The sequence below is a fragment of the Parasteatoda tepidariorum genome, chromosome 8 (genome assembly GCF_982258835.1).
Source record: "Parasteatoda tepidariorum strain Cologne lab strain chromosome 8, Ptep-v5.0, whole genome shotgun sequence".
NCBI lineage: Eukaryota > Metazoa > Arthropoda > Arachnida > Araneae > Theridiidae > Parasteatoda > Parasteatoda tepidariorum.
In genome coordinates this window covers 8,608,007-8,629,468 of record NC_141762.1, presented here as the reverse complement: position 1 = coordinate 8,629,468, position 21,462 = coordinate 8,608,007, and the positions used below count along the sequence as shown (strand labels likewise).

The following is a 21,462-nucleotide window of genomic DNA, read 5'->3' as shown; positions in this document are numbered from 1 at the left end:
TGACACACAGAGAGAATATAAATGGGATCAGACGAGAGTTAACTGCATGGTGGGGTGAACATTCCATGCATAGAAGTGGATCTATTATCTATTTGGTGAAAACTAAAACTGCAGAATCGCTTTTCCTTTTTTTTCTAACAACATTCGTGAAACCATTTATGTTACATTTTTTTTAAAAGAGGATGGATATCCAACACTCTAGTGTTAATACCTCTAAGGTGTTGAAGGAGGAGCTTATAATATGGGGATTATACCAACTGTTTGATTGGACCAGTGCTGGATATGAATCTCTCATGACATAGTATAGGTGTCTCATGATAAAGTCTAAAAACATTTATAATATCATCATTTAAAGCAAAAAAGCACAAAAGGTGTGTCTGAAAAGCAATGCCACTTAAATTATCGCAAGAATTGTACTCAACACACTCGGGCCTGTTCAAGGGGTTGGTCAGCTTAAAGCTCAGTCATCTCCAGGGTGTGTAGCCAAATAATTCAACAAAAAATAAGCACCTTTTAAGCACTTTTCAAGCACTCTAATAATATTTTTAAGCACTTTAAAAGAATATCATAATTAGGCAGGGTTGGAAAGTTTTTGACAATTGACGGTTTTATCTGGTTTTAACAGTCATGTCCAAAAAAAATTCTTTTGGCATTGTTTTTCACAATTGTCAAGATTTTTGAATCATGTAAATCGAATGTTGTTTTCATAAGTTACGGTCTGACGATGCAACATAATAGATTGGGTTTGAATTAATCATGAAAATGTTGAATAGAACAATGTGAACTGTATCTTCTGTATAGTTCGTAGCGAAAATCAACATGGTAAAGGAAAAATCTCAATTTGGAAAAGGTAAAATTAAGCACTTTTTAAAAACACTAAATGAAAAAAGCACCTTAAAAGGCTTTGAAAAAACATAAATAAGCACCTTTAAGCACTTTTTAAAAAGGCTACGCACCCTGATCTCTCACCAGTCAAGAGGAGTAAAGACAGGTATCATCATATTAATTTTTGTCTTGTGTGCAAGTTACCAAGTTGACAGTGGAAGATTTTTTAATGATAAAGACAAAATTTGGTTGTGTCTGTTCGTCAGAATACTAAGTCTAACATTGGCCTAGTTCATTCTTTGACGGTCATGAATTATAAGTTTAAGATAGAAGGTCATCAAAGACCACCACTGGCAAAAATGTGATGTTTGAACCCAGTCCCTCATTTATATGTTCATTTAACGATAATAAACATTCCAAAAGGTATCAACCCAAAATTTCAGACAATTGGAAATTTCTTCATGACAACATATTTTACTGCTCCACCCTCTTTGTGGCCCATTTTATGACAAATTCAAAGGTGCAAACGGCACATGACCACAGTCCTGGCATGGTTTAGACTTCTTTTTATTCCGGTACTTGAAAACTCACATAAAAGAATATAATTTCGGAACAATTTACAAAGTAAAGGGATTTACAAGAAAGGAATTTTGATCTGTCTTTATCCCCAGGTGGCCAGAGAAAATCGAGACTGCTCTTGTGTAAGCTGACCTTTCCCAACATGTCTGAGAGGCGAGAAAGCGTATAAGCTTCAGTCTAAATTCAGTGACATTACTTTTTGGACATACCCGGTAGAAGACACAAAGCTAAACAAAAGCATCTAAACATAAATCAATGAAATGAGTAGACATTAAAGGACAGCAGGGCAATAAAATAGATATGAAAGTAGTTTTACACAAAAAAAGCTATCATGCAGCTCTTAAAGTAGTTTGAGTATAAAGATGCAAGGGTAAACACTTAAAATGAAAAATCACTAATGGAAATAAATGAAACACTTAACAACATTTCTCGCTGAAACACCAACATCAAATAAGTTGTTGCAAAATTAAAATAAAAAAAATAAAAAACATTGATACACCAAACAAATATATGTAGATCAACCAAAAATAAAGACAAATGTATCTTTAAATAATTAATATTAGAAAAATCAAGCCAGAAGCTGAAAACTAGAATCTGCATAAAAAATCCTTAAAATTAAAACTTTAAAAAAATTTACGACATTCAAAAAAAAAAATTGGCTCTTTTTTCTTCTTCTTTGCTTTGCATTTCACAAGATTACATTAGTAGGGGACAAATAGAATAGTCAACAAGTTGAAAAATTTTTGTGCATAATTTAAACTACTCAACTTTATTTATTGAAACTCTATGTATTACAAGCTTAATTTAAACTTGAAATGCATTTCTTAAATATTAAATTAGATAAAAATGAAAAAAATAAGATCAATTTATGGATTGAAGTAACATAAGAACGTTGCTTTTCCATAATAACATATTTTATCAGAATTTTATTAAATTTTTTTAATAAGCTCTAGCTTCTTATTCTAACTTTAACTTCTGAAAAATATGTCACTCCAAAGTTAAGCATCTTTTTTCCAAAAAAAAAGAAAGGAAGATTATATCAATCAGATAATCCAAAAGTTTATTACTTCGGTCAGGGGCATTGCAAGGGGAAACACAAATAGAACAGTCGGCTACAGCCTCAAATTTCTCTGATTTAAGGGAAGCCTCACACCTGTGGTATAAAATGTTTTTTCTTTTAAATATTTATAATTTCGATTTTTATGTGAAAATGTATTTTTTTTTTATTACCAAAAATTTATAAACCTTGTTTTGTATTATATCATATAAATAAAATAGAAAAGAAAGACTTCAAATTTCTAGGGGACTTCTACAAAAGAACTTTATATAAATTAAAAAATAATATATAACAGAAAAACAAAAGATTTACTTAAACATTTTTAGATGATTATTTAAGTGGGGCTTTAGTTGTAAGGACCATTAATGTTGTGTACCTAAAAATGAAAGGAATGTATAAAAATATAAATATGGTAATTAAGTTTGAAAATGTTGGGGTTCTTAAATAATTTATCACCAAAATGTTTTTTCATCAAAACATTGTTCTGACTCTGTCCAGTAAATAGGATCCTTTACACTTTTTTAAAAAAGGAATCTCAATATCTGTCATGGGTGCAAGTTGGAAAAAAGGCCAAGACTGAAAATTTTTTGACTGAAATACCTAACATACACAATACCCCCTCGACATATGCAAAATATCTAAGAAAGCTTTACCATAATACATCAAGTTTAAATACTGTACAAAAAATATTTATTCATCTCTCTTTTGATAAAATAACAACAGGACATAAGAAAGTAGACCAATAACGTAGACCTAAAAAATATTTTTAAGTAGTAGAGAGTAGACCTAAAAAATATTTTTGAGGACAGAAATTTTTTTTTCACGATTTCCGTCTTCGAGTCAGTCTTGTTTCCGTCTTACTTCCGTCCGTGGACATTTTCAAAAGACGGAAATCCGTCCTGGGGACAAAGACTTGCACCCATGATTTCTGTGCTATTTTTTGTCCCCCCCCCCAAAAAAAATAAAAACTTCGTTTGAAAAAAAATTATAAACATAAATTACAATGTACATAGAACAAAAAACTGAATAATAATTTTATTGTATTTTCCAGAAGAAAATAAGATCTAAAATTGTTTATTCTTTGAAGTGGCATATAATTTTAAAAATTAAAAAATTTTGCTCGTCCATTTGTTGCTGATCTCCTTATAGCAAGTGTCAATTTGACAAACTCCTGATTGACATGCGAGAATTCTTTGTGAGGTTAGCGTAATTTGGTTATAGTTCTAAAACATTTTATTATAAACACCAAAAAGAGAAGACAAAAAAGAGAAGAAAATTCGTAAAATATCCATCAAACAGCATTAAATGGTAACATTTTATGTAACTTATAGCTAAAAAAACTATAAAAATAAGAAACTAATTTATATCGTACCCGATTGGTCTTCTGTAGTATCAGCTTCAATGATTTGATTATCAAACCACATATGTGCAACAGTCATACGATTCTGTGTGAGGGTCCCTGTTTTATCAGAACAAATGGTCGAAGTAGATCCTAAAGTCTCCACAGCTTCCAAGTTTTTCACAAGGCAGTTTTTGGAAGCCATCCTTTTGGCAGTTAAGGTCAAGCATACCTATAACCAAACAGTGAATTACAAAAAATGCAATTCTAGATCACTTTTGTTTGTAGATGATACTACTGTTGGAAAATTTAGCAAAATGTAAGCATTAAAATTTAAGTTCAAAGTGCTAATAAACTAATGCTAATAAAGTGCTAATCTTTGTCGCTTTCTGAGTGGATATCTCATTTTCTTCCTTGGAAATTTAAATGTTTTTTGCTAGTTATGTGTTGTTTTTGTTTTAAGAGTTTTTTTTTCTTTTCAATAATGTTGTTTATTTTGAAGAATTTAAAACAAAAATGGCATTGCTACCTGAAAGATTTATCCCAATTGATTATGAATTGGCATTGATAAGACATGTCAATTGGGATAGGTGGAAGACAGACATTGAAGTTTTTTATTAGATAAATAATGTTGGAATTTATATAAGGTAAAGAAGAAGAGTTAGAAGTTTCAGCTGCAAGAAGAGAAAAACAGGAATGTGAAAAGATAGATCACTTTCAAGTCTGTACAATGCAATTAAGCCAGAGTTGAGACGACTTATTCAAGATTGTTCAGATGGCAAGAAAGCTTGGGAGAAATTGGTTCAACAACTTGAACCAAAGACAAGATCAATCAGATGCCTGATGAGTTTTTTAAGAATAAAATACCAAGCAAATGAAAGTATAGGTATTTTTATTGCTTGACTTAAAATAGCATTGAAAAAGCTTAGTGAAGTGGGTTAAGAGTTGGATCAATTGTTTTCAGGTATACAAGCAATAAGTCACCTACCACATGAACTCTCAGGTTAATCTATTACTGGAAAGATAAAAGATTTTACTGTTGATAAAAATGATGAAGAACTGATTAGGGAAAATCTATGTTGAAAGATAGTAAGATGATTTAAGAATGGTGGGACTTCGCTCTGTTCATACAGGGAACAGAATTTTGAAGAAAGAAAAGGAAATGCTATACGAGATACTACATGGCAAAAAAACCACCAGTAATGCATTTGGACGTATAACTTATGTTAATGTACCAAAACAAAAAGGAAACAAACTCCTAAAGCATTCTAAAGAAGGGACAATGCTAGGCAATGCTTTTTTTTTTTAAACCAAAGGTTATTGTGTTATTTTAATAGAAGATCTTAAAGTTATCGAAACAAAGAATGCAAAATTCAAGGAAAATGAATTTGCAGTGAAAGTCATCGGAGACTTAACAAAACCATCGGGAAGAGTAAAATGAAAGGAAAAAGAAGAATCAGAAGATAAGGATATTTATAGGCTAGAATTTGACTCAAGTTGTAGTCATGAAAGCATCAGATTTAAACTGGTTGAGAAAAAGCCACTAAATCAGACGGATCCAGAAATGATATTTATTATTACATAGAAGGGTCTAAAAACTAATTTGTGGCATCAAATGACATTGAGTAATATTGTGACAGTCAAAAAATAAAATTTGAAAAAGATATATGTGATTTTAGTGGTAAAAATGGTCGGGCGAAGTAACCAGAAATGGCAATAGAACATAGAAGAAGAAGGAGCAAATTTAACTGAATATAGTATACCAAAAAAACTGCTAAGAAGCAATTGAGCCAAGAAATTGTGAAACATGGAATAATGCTATGGAAAAGAAAATTGAAATGATAAAGAAAGGAAAAGTATGATCATTAGTTGAGAAGCCAAAAGGTGATAAGTTTATAGGTAATAGATGGATGTACAATCTAAAACAGAATGAATAAAATAAAATTGTGGGGCACAACGACAAACTCGCTACACAAGGATTTAAGCAACTACAAGGTATTGACTATTATGATGTGTACAGTTCTATGGTTAATTTTTCTCTCATAAGACTATTTCTCGCTATTTCATGGAGAATTTAGGTTTATGAAAATTCATTATATAAGTTTTCTACAGTAATTCTAATACGAAAATTAGTAAATGTTATAGTTTTAAATTATATCAATGATTTGACAAGAATAGTTACTAAAAATGCTTACTGTAACAGTAGCTAAAAGACCTTCAGGTACATTTGCAACAATAATTCCAATTAAAAATATAACAGCATCCAACCAATAATAACCCAAGATGAAAGCTATAACGAAGAATGTAACACCTAAGAAAACGGCCACGCTAGTGATGATATGGATAAAGTGGGCAATCTCTCTTGCGATGGGTGTGTCACCCATCTCCAAACCGGATGCTAAATTAGCAATGCGTCCCATTACTGTACGATCTCCAGTGTTGATGACAATACCTCTACCAGTACCTGAAAAAAAAGGTGCTTTCTAAAAAAAAGTTTCTAAAAGTTTTTCAAAATATCAGCCATTCAAGATTATCATATTTGCAGACTTTAAAAACATAAAATGGGTCATAAGAAAAGAAAGAAAAAATCAAGCAAAATCTAATAATTGTTGTTAAAATTTTTAAAGCAATGTCAGTAACACTAATTCTAATTTCTTGATAATTTTTATTAGTTTTAAATTTTTTAGAACAATTAAAAGTGTTAAGGATGTAGCACAATGTGTTATATCGATAACAGTGACAGTTTTTATAAGGAAATTTATGATTGTAAATTAATGAAATATTGGAAAAAGTATCTATAACACCAAGAGTTAGTTATATTAATAAAAAAAATATTAGAACTGCATGATTTTTTTAAAATTGATACTTATGCATATTAATTCTGTAAATATGATATTCATTAAGCAGTGGAATGGCCACTTTGTAAGTTAAACAGATATCCAACTTAACAACATACAGTTGATAAATTACAAATAATACCTATTATAATAGAATAAATACATTCCAAGTAGGACTGGGCTATAAATCGATATATCGCGACATATCGATTTAACGCCTATATCGGCAAACAGATACAGCAACTTTCATTCCAAGCGATGCATCAGAAATCTGATTTAAGCGTCGAGTGAAGAAGACGATATAACGATATAGCGATACACGCAAGGACTTTCTCTTACGTTCCGATGCCAACTCGCGCTGTGGAAGACGATATTGTTTCGTTATGTTGAGACGGCCTTGACTGATGAGCGGTAGAATCAGAATCACTTTTGAGACCTTATATCACATGTTCGTTTTCGCACCTTCACGATTTGAAATCGTTTCTTGTAGATTATTTTCAATGGGATTAACTTCGTGATCACCGTCGTAACCTTGTTCTGAACGCAATCTATTATTGAAAAGAATTTATAAAGAAAAGTTTCTTCATTAATTAGGTAAGTTTTTTATTTATTTTCTGACAAAACTTTTTTTATATTTTGAATGTGAAAATTATCGGAAATCTAATTTAAGGCATCCATAAGGAATTACAAAGTAAATAAATTTGTTAGGTTATTTTTTTACTTTCTTTTAATTTATTAGAAACCTTTCGGATAAAACTTCTAATAATTTAATGGGCTTCTATTACTGATTTTAAATTTATAAATCTTGAGTTGTTTTTATTTTTAGAAATAAAGTTAAAACAAAACTTATTTTTTGGACATAAGTCAATAAACTTTATTTGTTCAAAAGAATTTGAAAAGTTTGCGAATTTTATTCATTTCTTTTTTTTTTTTTATCAATTACTACTTCGTTTTATTAGAGAGTAAAATCATTATTTTTTTTTAATTTTCGTTTTATATTATTAGTTAATTAGCTAAATATATTACCGAATATCACAATTCTTTTGTTTTTATTTTTAAGAATTTAATTAAGAAACTTTGCCTTACTTTGTTTTTCGTTCATAATTCGGTCATTATTTAATTTAATTGAATTATTTATATGAAATAATAATAAAAATAGTGTTTAAGAAGCATTTTTTTTCTAAAATTTATTTAGCTCTTTGTTTTAAGCATACAAATAATTTTTTAACGAACTTATTTTTTAAATTTTGTTCCTATGCTGTTAGGTAAATATATTGATAAATTTCACTTTTATTTATTTTTTTATTTTTAAACTAAGAAATCTTTTGTTATTTGCGTGGTCATTTTTAGAAAATATAACAAAACTTGTGTTTACTTCTTCATTAAGAATTTGAACATTACGATCGAACTTAATAATTCTGTAATTATTTACGCATAATAGTACAAGCAAATATTGATTTGTTAAAAAAAGTTTCTTTTTAAAAAAAAAAAAATATTTTTAACACTTTGTTTTAAGTGTATAATGAATTTCTTAACAAACTTTTTTTTTAATTTTTTAAATTTTCTTTCAATAATTTCAGCTAGATATCTTTATAAAATTCCCTTTTTATTTTTAAACTGAGAAATCTTTCAGAGAACGAAAATTTTAAGAAATTATTACAAATCTTATGTTTACTTTTTAGTTTAAAATTCGAACATTTTTAATTTTAAACTTCGGCTTTTAGTCAATCTAACTTTTATTTTAATTAAAATATATTTTGAAATTTTAAAATCAGCTTTTGTTTAATAACAATATTTTTTTTCATTAAGGGTGTTTTAGGGGTTAACTTAAATTAAGACTGCTTATACCTTATAAACGATAAAAAAGTGCAAATATTTCATTCTGTATCTACACACATTTTTTCAATAAATATTTTAAGTAAGATTTGTACATCTTAGTCAATTTATTTAATATCTTTCTTAAGCAAAACATATATATTTTCAAATTTATAAATTGATTTAAATCAATATGCGTATGAAGTCTTGATAGAAATCTGACTTCCTGTGCTTTAAAGTAAATGAAATTCAAAAATACTATATCGCGATACATCGCTATATCGCGATGCAAAACTGACGATATATCACGATATATAATTTCTAATATCGCCCAGTCCTAATTCCAAGCATAAGTGATCTAATGAGTGAATCTTGTTTATCCAGGGAATTTTGAACAGTAAAATAATATTAAATTCACTTCGTGTTATATTTTTCCTAAAACGTGTTACAAAATTACAAGTTTAAAAATATGCATTATCATTTAAAAAAATTTACATTGATGGTTACATAAGTATTTAGTAGTAATTACTTTATTTTAATCTTTTATAAGTTGTAATAAAATTTAATATTGAAATTTTTATGACGCTCAGGATCCAAATAAGTGGGGGGAAAAAAGAAAAAAACATTTTCTATATCCTTTAAATATGATAGGTAAAAGAAATTTATTTAAGGAAGTAGGGAGGAAAAAAGTAAAACAATGAGCAATAGTAATAAAATATCAATAGCACACAAAATTAATGAGCATTCATAAATTATTTACAAAATGGAAAATATATTATACATTTTAAATAATAACTAACAGACTTGAAATCATTTGAAGAAATACCTTCCACACAGTTTGTAGAGAAAAAGGCTATATTTCGTGTTTCTAAGGGATTTTCATTGGTCATCTCGGGAGAACGAGTCTGAGGTTCAGACTCCCCTGTTAAGGAAGAATTATCGACTTTGAAACCTTGAGCAGAAATGACTCTGATGTCTGCAGGCACACGATCACCTCCCTTCACCTCCACCAGGTCACCCACGACAACATCTTCAGCAGGCAACGTATGTTTTTGTCCTTCTCTGATAATTGTAGCATACTAAATGAACAAAAAATAAAACACAATTTATGTCTTATGCTTTCATCTTTTTCTAATGATTGTAACATAATAAATAAAAAACACATTAAAACTAAAGATTTACTTGAATTTAATAGCCTATCTCTGTTTTGATCTACATCTAATGATTGCAGCACCACTAAATTTAATAGGCAGTGCACTTCACAAACTTGAAATTTAACAAGCAATCTATGTTTTTATCTCGAAGGATTGTCGGCAATGCACTTTTATTTATCTATTTCTTTTCATTTACTATACAACATTCATTACTAAGACAATGACCTTTTATTAAACTTTTCTTTTTATTTAGTATGCTAAAATGAATATCTCTAATTAATTGTAGCTTACTAAATAAAAAATAAAATTTAAAAGGCAATATTGTCTTTCAGCATGCATATAAGAATTCACAAAGGAAAGAGTAAGCAAAACCCAAATCAAAGTTAAATTTTAAATTTATGCATCTTTTCTCATACATAGAACTAAATAAGATAACAAAAGAGGTTATCTGAGCAATTATTTTAAACATACAGCTAAAAATATAGACTATATTAAATTAATTAATTTAATTGCACTTAAAAAGAATGAAAAGTGGAAATATAAAATAAAAAGTTTAAACTTTGACATTATTAATGTTTTTACAATAATTTTTCTACGATATCCCCCTCACTTCAAAGAGAGATAGAGAGAGGGTGAGAGCGATTCATAACTGAAGCAAAACAATAATTTAAAATAAAAATTAAAAACAATTAAGTACTAAATATGGCAAACAAGAGCCTAAAAACAGTTTAATGTATAGAAAACTTTATGATTTTAAGAAATCCCACAAACTTTGTAATTTAGATACTTCCATATAACTCTCTGATTAATTATTTATGTAGGCCTAAAAAAAATTCCCTAAATATTGTACAATGATGTTGTTATTAAAAAGGGATTGTACCTGAGGCACCATATTTTTGAAAGACTCCATAATTTTAGAACTTCTAGCTTCTTGATAATATGAGAAACATCCAGTAACTATTACAACAGTGGCTAAGACAATACCTAAATATAACTGAAAGAGACAGAATATAGTTTTATTATGAAATTCAACATAATAGAGAATAATCAGGGTTCGCAAATCAATTTGTGAACTATTTTATATTATTTTCGATTTTAAAAATTCTTTTCAGAGAAACTTTTTTTAAAAAAAGTTCTAGAAAATCTACAATTTTTCATGTTTACGATTCCTCTCTTGTATTAATAACATCAATCCTGTGCAATTTTTGCATTAACTAAAGTTAAAAAGGAAGCTTTAATACATTGTACAGTTCAGGGCCGATCCCTATGTTGTAAACCCCTGGATTTTAGATTGCAAATAAATCTTACAACCATACCAGAGGCGTTTTGAAAAAAGAAAAATTTTGAACTTTGTGCTGCAACATAAAACTTCAGAAACATGCATTACTAATTAACGATAATAAAACGCTTAATTTAAAGTAATTATTATAGTAAATAAAATGGTAAATTTTATTACGAAGATAGATTTCAGACAAAAAATATTTTTTATTTTATTATTATCATTTATTATAAACATATTCAGTAACTTCACTTTATGACACGTCTGCTAATTATTTCAAAATGTCATTACTTACAGAACTCTCATCAGAAAACACCTCTTCCTAAATATTCTGTTTAAAATTGTGATTTGCCTGTAATTATTCTGTTTAAAATTGTAAAATTATAATTGCTTTTTTTTGAGTGTGCAGTCAAATTTTTCAACAAAAAATAAGTATCTTTTAAGCACTTCATTTTTGTGCTTTAGAGAAGAATTCCCTTGTTTTCTGGATTTGGTTCAAAAATTCTAGGCTATGGAGTTGAACATTGATAGTCATAAACACAGAATTGGGTCGGGTGTCAATGCCGGTTATAAAATTAAATTTTGAATAGATGGTATTAAAAAAATTCAGCAAATAATGAATGATGGATTTAGAGGAAAGAGCCTCAAAGTAAATTTTGTCTCGGGGCCAGTAAATCTTGTGACGGGGAAAAAACTTACAGCATAAAAGAAGCATATTATTCGCTAAAATTTTTTATTTCCTATGACATAAGAGCCTTGATTAAAAAAGTAAATTTCTTTGTTTACTTAAAAATTTAATTATGAAGAAAATTAGATAATATAGAGCAAAGTGTTATCAACTTACATTATCTTCAACACTACCTTCTGAAGTTCCTACTTGAATTGAATAAGCAATAAAACATAGAACTGCACCTATCCAGAGTAGAAGAGCAAAACCCCCAAACAGCTGCTTACAGAATTTCACCCATTCAGGGATTTTCTTAGGGGGCGTTAAAGCATTTGGACCATCTCTTTCATAAATTTCACGGGCTTGCATGGCAGTGAGACCCTGTAAAAAAATATAAAACTCATTATTATTTTAAAGGCTCAAATGACACGAGGCTAACATTAATAACACACAATTAAAAAGTAAAATATGAAAATATTAATTTACTTTCAAATTTATTTCAGTAATTTACTTACGGTTTCTGGATTTGTTCCTAGTCTAGCATACAATTCTTCTATGTTGATTTTGTGCTCATCCTAACATAAATAAAAGATAACATAATGTAAAGTAAATTTCATTCACTTAAAAAAATACAATATATTAGTATAAAAAAATATTTTAGAAATACAATTGGAATATTCAAATGCACAGTTATTAGCAAAAGGTAAGAAGAAGATGACACACTCAGCTACCTAATACCTCTCCTGACTTGATATTTTAAACACAGGGTGATCTGTAATGAATGCCCTTAATATATATATTTAAAATCCTTGTCGAAAATGAAGGCAAAAGGAATAAGCACATTAAAGGTGGTAAATTGATATTTAAACTAAGAAAAAAATAAAAAATATTAAAATCTAGCAAATCACCATTCAAGAAGATAGGTGTATAAAATATCAAAACCTACTTAATTGACAGAGAAAGCAGAAACAGTTAAAAGATGACTATTATAAATATCATACAGGGGTCTGTTTAGAAGAAATTTGGGTTCGTTAAAGGACCATTCACAAAATATCTTTTCATAAAAATGGACCCTTCACAAAATATTTTAACTTAAAAACGGACCCTTCACAAAATAATTTATCTTTTAATCGGACCCTTCACAAATCTGTTTAGCTTCATTATTGTTTTGTTAATCGAATAAACCCTTCCCAGGAAGGGGGAGAAAGAAAGACAAATGTAAACGAACTAAGTTTTGTCTTCGTCAGACGCTTCTTCCTTTTATTCGTCTGAAATGAATATTCTGTGTTGAGCAGTATAGGATAAATATCAAATATTTGTATGTTGCATCTCTAATTTAGCAGCAACAATTGCTGTTTATTTTTTAAAATTTAATTTTTTTTAATTATAATTTTACAGAGTTGAACATAATCTTGTATGTCTTAACAATTTAAAAATTCCTTGAAAAAGTTTTTTGCAATAACAGGACCCTATTTGCACAAATTCACAAAAGCAGGACCTTGGTTGAAAGAATGTGACTTAACGTTTATTTTATATTCACAAATTACGAGTAATTTTTTCACAATTTTACAAAAACGGACCTTTCACAAATGTCTGGAGAGACCCCTGCCATAAGTTCGTCAGTCCATCTGAATTGTGTGATTTATCAGATTTCAAAAGAGATTTAGTTTTTTTTTTTTTTTTTTTGCTCGCTCTGTGCAAACGGCTTGAAATAAATTAGGCTATTTCATGCTCATTATCAAGCTCATCCCCAAATTATATTTAAAATCAGCCTAAAAACTGCCAGGCAGATTTGGAAAGTATTCAAGATTTTTCTAATTAACCTAGCACATAGCCAAGTAACATAGGAAATATGTAAAGAACCTTATCCACCACTTAATTAAAGTAAAATACAATGAAATAAAATTAACTCACAAGAGCCGTGGTGGCTCAGAAGATAGAGCGCTCATTTCCCTATGGGGAAGACCCAGGTTAGAATCTAAGCAGTGACTGATACAAATTCTAATTTCGGCTTGCCCGACCACAGTACTGACTTAAAATATTCTCAGTGACAGATGTATTATGGGTTAGAAACGCCTTCCCATCTGGCTAACCTTTGCAGGTTTTCTTGCTTTTCCTCTCGGCGTTAAGCAAACTTGGATTATTTCCATTAAAAAGTCCTCCACAGAGTCTAGTTTGCTCCAGTACTTGATCTAGGAGTTCCCTTGTCTTCTGGGTTGAGTTTAAAATTACAATTACATTGCTAGTTGTTAACTCAGAAATGGGTGAACTGCTCAATGTTAGTTACAAAAATAAAATAAAATGAGCCTACAATTATGAAGAGCTCAGTGGAAGAAAAGGCTAAGTGATATTTTAGTCCAAAGTAAATTGTTATATCATCCCTATATCCACTATATTTAACAATCAGAGATAATTGAATTGTTAATTTTAATTATTTTTTAAATTAAATGATAAAGAAATAAATTATATTTTGAAATTTCAAGTCTGAATCACAAATTTTTTCAGTTACATTCGCTATAAGTTAAAATAATGAAAAGACCCTAAATTCAGTTTTTTAAAATCTTTTCTCTAAAATTCATTGCTTCTTATTAAATAACTCATAAGTACTGAAAATTTTAATAACAAATTCAGTCAAATAAGACTACAATATAAATCCTAAAATATTTTATATAAAGAATGGTCCCTCAGGCACAAATGTCCATAATAAAAAAAAAAAAAGTTACTTTTTTATCAATTCTCAGGTTAATAATTCTTTGAAGCATAATCGGGTGAGAAAATTATCGAAGTAAATAATCGACATTCGAAGAAAATTATCGACATCACGTGAATATCGAATCGAATCAATCATTATTAAAGTGATTCAAATAAATGGAAGTGATTCATATTCAAAGATAGTTGCCGTTGTTTTATGCCACTTGTCAATACTGACAAGCTTATTTCAAGGAAGAGGGGTGCGCTTCTTGTGTTTCAGTGGCGCCATCATGGCCAAGAATTCGAATTCTAGCACACACATACTTCACAGCTCGTTTTACAGTGAGGACACCGTTACACAACATCCAGCCATCCTCAGATCGCAATCTTGCCCTGAACCAGACACGATCAATCTCCGATCCAGTATCCCCAGAGATATTGATTTGTTAGGGAACTTATAGGACTATGTGACCCCGACAGATTTAGCGTGCATCAGGCATCATTTTGAACAAGGCGGATCTTTGGCCGACGAGGATCGAACCCACGACCTGTTGGACATGGGCTTCAGGTCATCCCAGCCCCTTCGAAGCTAGTGGCGCTGAACTATAAATGGAACAGCACGAGAAGGCTTGCCTGTGATAAAGACAATGGCGCATCATGAACGAAGAAATTAACAAGAAATAAAAATAAAATTTCCATTTGCTATGGATGATTGCTGTAGTTAATTTACGTCGCACTAGAGCTGCACAATGAGCTATTGGCGACGGTCTGGGAAACATCCCTGAGGATGATCCGAAGACATGCCATCACAATTTTGATCCACTGCAGAGGGGATGGCACCCCCGCTTCAGTAGCCCGACGACCTGCACGCGAGGTCGAGCACTTTACGGTAGCACAGTTTAACGAGGACCCATACCGCACACGCTCGGTCTCTACGCAGACTGATCCAAGTGGTCACCCACCCGCACACTGACCGCAGCCTGTGATGCTTGAATTCGGTGATCTGCTGGGAACCGTGTCTTAACGATCAGTCCACTGCGGGACCTATGAATGATTGACTGAATGTAAACAATAACAAGCTTTCTAAAACCGGAGGCAATTTAGAAAGCTTCCGGTGTATCCCTCCGCTTTTGTTATACATACGAGGCTTAACAGGTGTGAACAGGTTTAATATTTTAGGATGTTTTATTATTGTGATATGTGTTTAAATTGACGCGTCATTTTACCATTTATAAGATTTTGTAATTAATAAATTCTAACAGGCCGTGATCCTAAAACAAATTCAACAAAATTAATATCACGACAGCATAAAAAAAAAAGTGTAAGGTTAGCCATGTTTTGAGTGTTATCCCTTATTTGGCACCGTTTGTTATTCTTTGGGCGGCATCATAGCAAGCTTGCGGAGTATTTCGAATTCATTCGTTGTTTGTTTCGTTGAAAGTTAGATTGAAGGAACGCGTTATATTGAAAAAAACTCTATAAGTATAATATTGGATGGTGCGTTTCTTTTAAAGCTTAGGCGTAAAAATCAATCGGAAGTAGTATTCCTACGACGAATTTTAACCCATAGCGCAATCTGCGCTTAGCGTTGCTCGGTCAACCATCGATAGGAGAAACAATTTGGCAATGTTTAGTTTCGACCTCAAGTCTGAAAACTCTCGCAAAATGCAACCGAGTTGCACGTGTGATTATTACAAGAATCCGTCCCATTTAATACAGCTCACCCATGCGGAGACCAACAAGTAATTCATCCAACATATAAAACACTTTTGTACCCATACATACGAAGAAGCTGAATAGTGGGCGAGGGAAAAATTAAAATGTTGAACGGAACATTGTGGAACATGACTAAGAAAAAATCTTATTAAGCGCTTTTCACAAATACCCAATGAAAAAAAAAGCACCTTTAGAGGCTTTCAAAAAAAAAAAAAAAAAAAAAAAAAAAAACGAAAGCACCTTTAAACACTTTTTAAAAATGCTACACAACCTCTTAAATAATCAATAAATCGGTAAAGATCAGCATTACGAAATCATGCACAAAATTGAAAGAGATTAACTTGAAACAATTCCAGTTTTTTTGCTCCTCTTCTTGATGCCTTTACTTTAGTAGATTAAACTAAAACATGTCTTTTAAGAGTTCGTTCTATCAAAATGAAGCTGAACGATGTTTATCAATTAGCATAATTCTACTGTTCGAGACAAATTCCTGCTAGTCAAAAATTACCATGAACAACAATTTACTCTGGCATTTGTCCCATTTGATAGATTCTAAAAAATCTATTTCACTAGTACTTATAGTAGGTATCTTGATACCTATATATTAGTAATAGTACATATTAAAACAGCACCCATTAACATAATATCAGTAATAACTATCAACAAAATTGTTTTCTATTTTTAGGATTATTATGTTTGAATTGAAAAAGGGGCGGATTCTTCATAGGACACATACACGCACGCACATACACACACATCACTGATGGCACGCGCCGCACCCCTTCTCTCCCAAGTTCTGAAAGGGTTCAACAGCACTCTTTTAAGAAGTGTGAAATCCGAATTCATAAGCGTATTTATCTAGTTAGCACAACTAATGGCAACTTTTTCCAAAAAGTCATCATGGCTCAGCGAAGATAGATTAAGTCTACATATGTACCAATCACAGGGATAGATAGTTAAACTTTATTTTGCCCTCTGCCAGCAAAGTAAGTTGCAGTGCTGATGCAAATTATACATTGACGTATCAGAGCTCCATTGACATCGGCTAACCATGAAATGTTTATTGTGGAAACCTTTATTTTGCGCAAATGCTGATTAGTTTCGCTTAAAACAAAAATTCTTCTTGAAGATAAATTTGACCTTGTACTTTAAACGTGTTTTTTTTTCTTCTTCTTTTAGATTGAGGGCAATATTTAAAGAATTGAGGAAAATATTTAAAAACTCTAATTTATTTCTTAATTAAAAAGTTACTAGTGGGATGAGCCCCCTGCTCGCTAACGCTCGCCAACCCCCGAAAATTGCTACGCAATCTTATATGGTTTGCTTCGCAAACCAAGCTTGCTTCGCTCGCTACTAACTTAACTTAGATACATTGCAAATGCACAAAATTCTAAGAATTCAAAACAATCATTCAAATCCATATAAAAACTTTTTTTTTTTAAAAAATTACATCTTTTTAGTAAATACAAAGTCATTAAAATAAATTTGAATTCAAATAAATAACATGTAATTCGTTAAACCTATTAGAAATGTGCTATAGTAAAATTCGCGATATAAGTCAAAAAATCGTCAAATAAATTCGTGAAAAAAAGCGCTTTCGACAATATACTAAAATAGAGATCTATCGACAAAGACTACTCACTTCTGCCTAGCTTAATAGTATGAGATTGCTGCAGCTGATGCTCTCTGGTTATTTCAGTTTCCGTTTTTAAAAGCGCTATGTGTTGAGCCACCTCAGCTAGATTTGGCATGTGACATTTTTAGCGGCAATCATGGGTCGATTCGTCGTGTAAGAGAAATAGTAACGTAAACAAAGCAAACGTTGCCACCGGCGGAAAAGAAATACAGCCAAAATTTGGGAGCCACGTAAGAGAATTATATATATTAGATTTTCTAATGCAATGTGAACTCCAAAGTGTGCACTGTTAATGGTCCTCCAAAATCAGAAGTCATAAATGAAATTAAGTCCTAGTTATACCTCCCCAATAAACGTAACAGGGAGAGAAAAAAAATAGCACTAAATATGCGAACCAATGTGTACATCAAATGAATTAAAGCAGCTAAGCTATAAATTAGAAAAAAATTATACGTTACCATGTCAACCTCCTGCTTGAGCTCATCCAGGTCCGGCTTTCCTTTCTTGTCTTTTCCCATGGCCTTTTTTAGAATTTTCGGCTTCCCATCAGGTGTTTTACCATCGTCTGGAATACTTGGGGTTACAGCTAGACGGAAACTGTCAGATCTCGCCAACTATAACAAAAATAAAAATTCTGTTTTTAGAGATCATTTACATTAATTCTACAAAATGTTAAAAAGAATAACTATTAACTGATAGTAAAAATTCATAAAAGAAAAACTAATATAAAGGATTTTTTCTTCGTATCACGTAAGTAAATTATAACATGATGATTTAAAAATTCAATGACGTAAAAAAGAATTGAAGAAACTTGCTTCCATTTCTCAATCCCCCCCCCCACATTTTAATATTCACTCGCTCAGTTTTCCTGTTTTTTTTATTTTTTATATGCCTTACAAGTAAAAAAAAAAAAGCAAGTTCTTGGAATAAGAAAATAATGAATTACGTTTCGTGCATTAGGATTAAAAGAGAAGAAAAAAAAAAAACTAGTTCAAACAGTTAAAATGCGGTTTAAAATAGCCAAAACCTCAGTTTCAGCTGAAGAAGCGAAACAAAGATACATGCATTTTTTTAAAAATAAATTTAAATTTAATTAAACTAAGTACAATTGACCTTAAAGAGCCGTGTTGGCTCAGGGGATAGACCAACGAGGTGAACCAGGTTCGAATCCCAGCTATGGCTAGTTGAAACCAATTCCGTTCCTCCCGGCTCGCACTGTCCACAGTGACGACTTAAAATTTCCTCAGGGGTAGACGGATCATGGGTTAGAGTCCCCTTGCCATCAGGCTAACCGTGAGAGGTTTTCCTCTCCATGTAACGCAAATGCAGTCTAGTTCAATCAAAAAAGTCCTCCATGTCCAATTCCTCCCAATACTTGATCCAGGAGATTCCTTGTCTTCTGGATTGGGTTCAAAATGACAAGTTAACGGAGTTGAACATTAGTAGTCGTAAACTCAAAACTTCGGTCGGCTGTTCAACGACGGTTATAAAATGAAATAAAATTGACCTTAAGGGAACATTACTCTTTGAACTAGAAATTATCAAAAACAAAGGCTATTATATAAAAAAAATATATATATAAAAATAAAAAATAGGTTTTTTTTTAAAAATTATTATTTTCTTCAAAGAACTTGGTGTTATCAATGATGTGTGCTGATAGAATAATAATGAACTGGTATGATCCCAAATGTTTCACTAACATTTAGTCCGAAATATACCCACAGCCGAGGGAACTAGACAAAATGGAAAAACTAAAAATTTCCAATAATATAATAAGTTCAGGGCTCGTTGATTTTTTATTGTTATTTTACAACCGTTGTTGAACAACCCAAACCCAATTTTGAGTTAACGACTTCTACTCTATAGTTTCGTAATTTTCAAACCAATCCAGAAGACAAGGGAACTCCTGGATCATGTATTGGGAGAGATTTGTACTCGAGGAAGAAATTTTAATGGAACTAACTCGCATTTGCGTTACACGGAGAGGAAAACCTCCCAAGCTTAGCCTGACAAGGAGATTATATACCCATGATCCGCCTACCACTGAGGATAGTATACGTCAGCACGGCGGTGGGAACAAGCGAGGTGCCAAAATTCGTACCTACCAGCCATCTCTTGGATTCGAACCAGGGACACCTCAATGGGAGGCCAGTGTGATCTATCACCTGAGCCACCACTGCTCAGGGTTCGTTGATTCGAAGCAACTGTTTTTTTTTTCTTTCTTCCTTTTATTTTAAATCATTGATTTAAATAAATGCTTAAAACGATCAAATACTTATGTTTTGTTTTCGGTATCATTTCATTTGAATAATTGTAATTCATCTAAATTAATAATTCATATAAATTGCAATTCATTCATTCATATAATTGTGCTCATTTCATATAAATTATTATATTTGTAATATACAGTGCGCAAAATATAAAACGGTCCACTCTGAATAGCTTTTGATCTAAAGATCGGATCTTCACGTTCTAGGACTCACTCTTAATTGTTCGGAGGGGGGGGGGGGTGACCTAAAATATGCTAATTAATTAGTGCAGACGATATCATAAGTAACGAATTTGAGGTCACCCCCTCGAACCATTAAGAATAAAGCTAAAGAACGTGAAGATCTGATCATAATATCAAAATTTATTTAGGTTGGCCCATTTTTTTTTATGGCGTACTGTACATGATTTAGTGATAATATAGCAGCCACTAAAAATTATGTTCTGATAAACTGTCTGTCTGTTCTGTAAACTAATAATCATAACTGAAGTAAAAAAAATTAAAAATGCTAGTCCATTTATTTCAATCCTAAGAATGTTTTACTGCCATCATTAATATATATAACTTAGAATCATATATCTTTATCTATAAACAACATCAATATATGTCATAAATTCATATTCTATATAAAAAAGAATAAAATAAATAAACAACTTTGTTGGGATGAACTGCAATCCAAAACTGAAATAAAAAAAGTGGTCCCTACACAAAATATTTAAATTAAAAACGGATCAATTGGCTAATTAATTTATTAAATTATTTAACTAATTAAACTAAATAGTGCTAACAATTATGTTCGGAAGTAGAAAACTATTATAAGAATAACTTTTTTTACGACAGTTTTCGATTTTTGGCCATAAAATTATAGGGTGGGGTTGACCGCAATCTGGAAAATATGGTCTCAAATATGAAAATGGTTTGAAGAAGGTCTAAGTTAATTTTATTTTATGCGTATTTCGTTTATCTTAGGAACTTTTGAGCGAATTGGAAACTTTCGGAAAAGTCCAAACAAAATGTAATAATTTTATTAATTAATGATTAATGGCCATTTAGAATTGTTAGATTTGCAATAAAAAACTACGTATTCATAACATATACAAAAAACGATAAAACTCATTCAAATGGTTTCAGAGGAGAAAAAAAAAAAAAAAAAAAAAAAACAGACATTTTTAAGTCTTTTAACTCAGCAATTATTCAATCGATTTAGTTCAAATGTTGTATTTGTTTCATTTATTATTACACAGTAATGTAAAAATCTCGTTATCGTGAATAATTTTCATGCGAAATGATTTTTAAATGTCTATTTTCTCATAATTTTCAGTTTAAATTATAGAAAAAGCTTTCAAATTGTTTATCAATTGATAATTTTCTTTAGTTTACTTTTTTTGAAAAAAAAAATCATTGTCTTTTAGGATGTATTTAATTATTTCTTCGTAAACTGATTTGAATATATTATAAACTAATTTGAATTGAATATAAACTAATATGATAATAAGAGAGAATTACTTTGTGAAATAAGCACATAAAATAGTTTAAAGAGAGCAAATAAAAAATTGTTGAGGATAAAATTCTGGTATTACACATTACTGATTAATTTG

General features: G+C 30.7%; 1 protein-coding gene across 2 annotated transcripts in view; it reads right to left on the bottom strand.

The window, feature by feature from the left end:
* The window catches only part of LOC107456568 (sodium/potassium-transporting ATPase subunit alpha-B), a 94,034-nt gene that overhangs the window by 37,365 nt on the left and 35,207 nt on the right, over positions 1–21,462 (bottom strand). For both annotated transcript variants that reach the window (XM_043050242.3, XM_043050241.3), the window contains exons 2-8: positions 18,054–18,209; positions 12,068–12,127; positions 11,730–11,933; positions 10,487–10,600; positions 9,279–9,531; positions 5,996–6,264; positions 3,834–4,032 (exon numbers count right to left, since the gene is read on the bottom strand). In XM_043050242.3, coding sequence (XP_042906176.1) covers positions 3,834–4,032; positions 5,996–6,264; positions 9,279–9,531; positions 10,487–10,600; positions 11,730–11,933; positions 12,068–12,127; positions 18,054–18,209 — 1,255 coding nt within the window. The remainder of the gene's footprint in view (positions 1–3,833; positions 4,033–5,995; positions 6,265–9,278; positions 9,532–10,486; positions 10,601–11,729; positions 11,934–12,067; positions 12,128–18,053; positions 18,210–21,462) is intronic.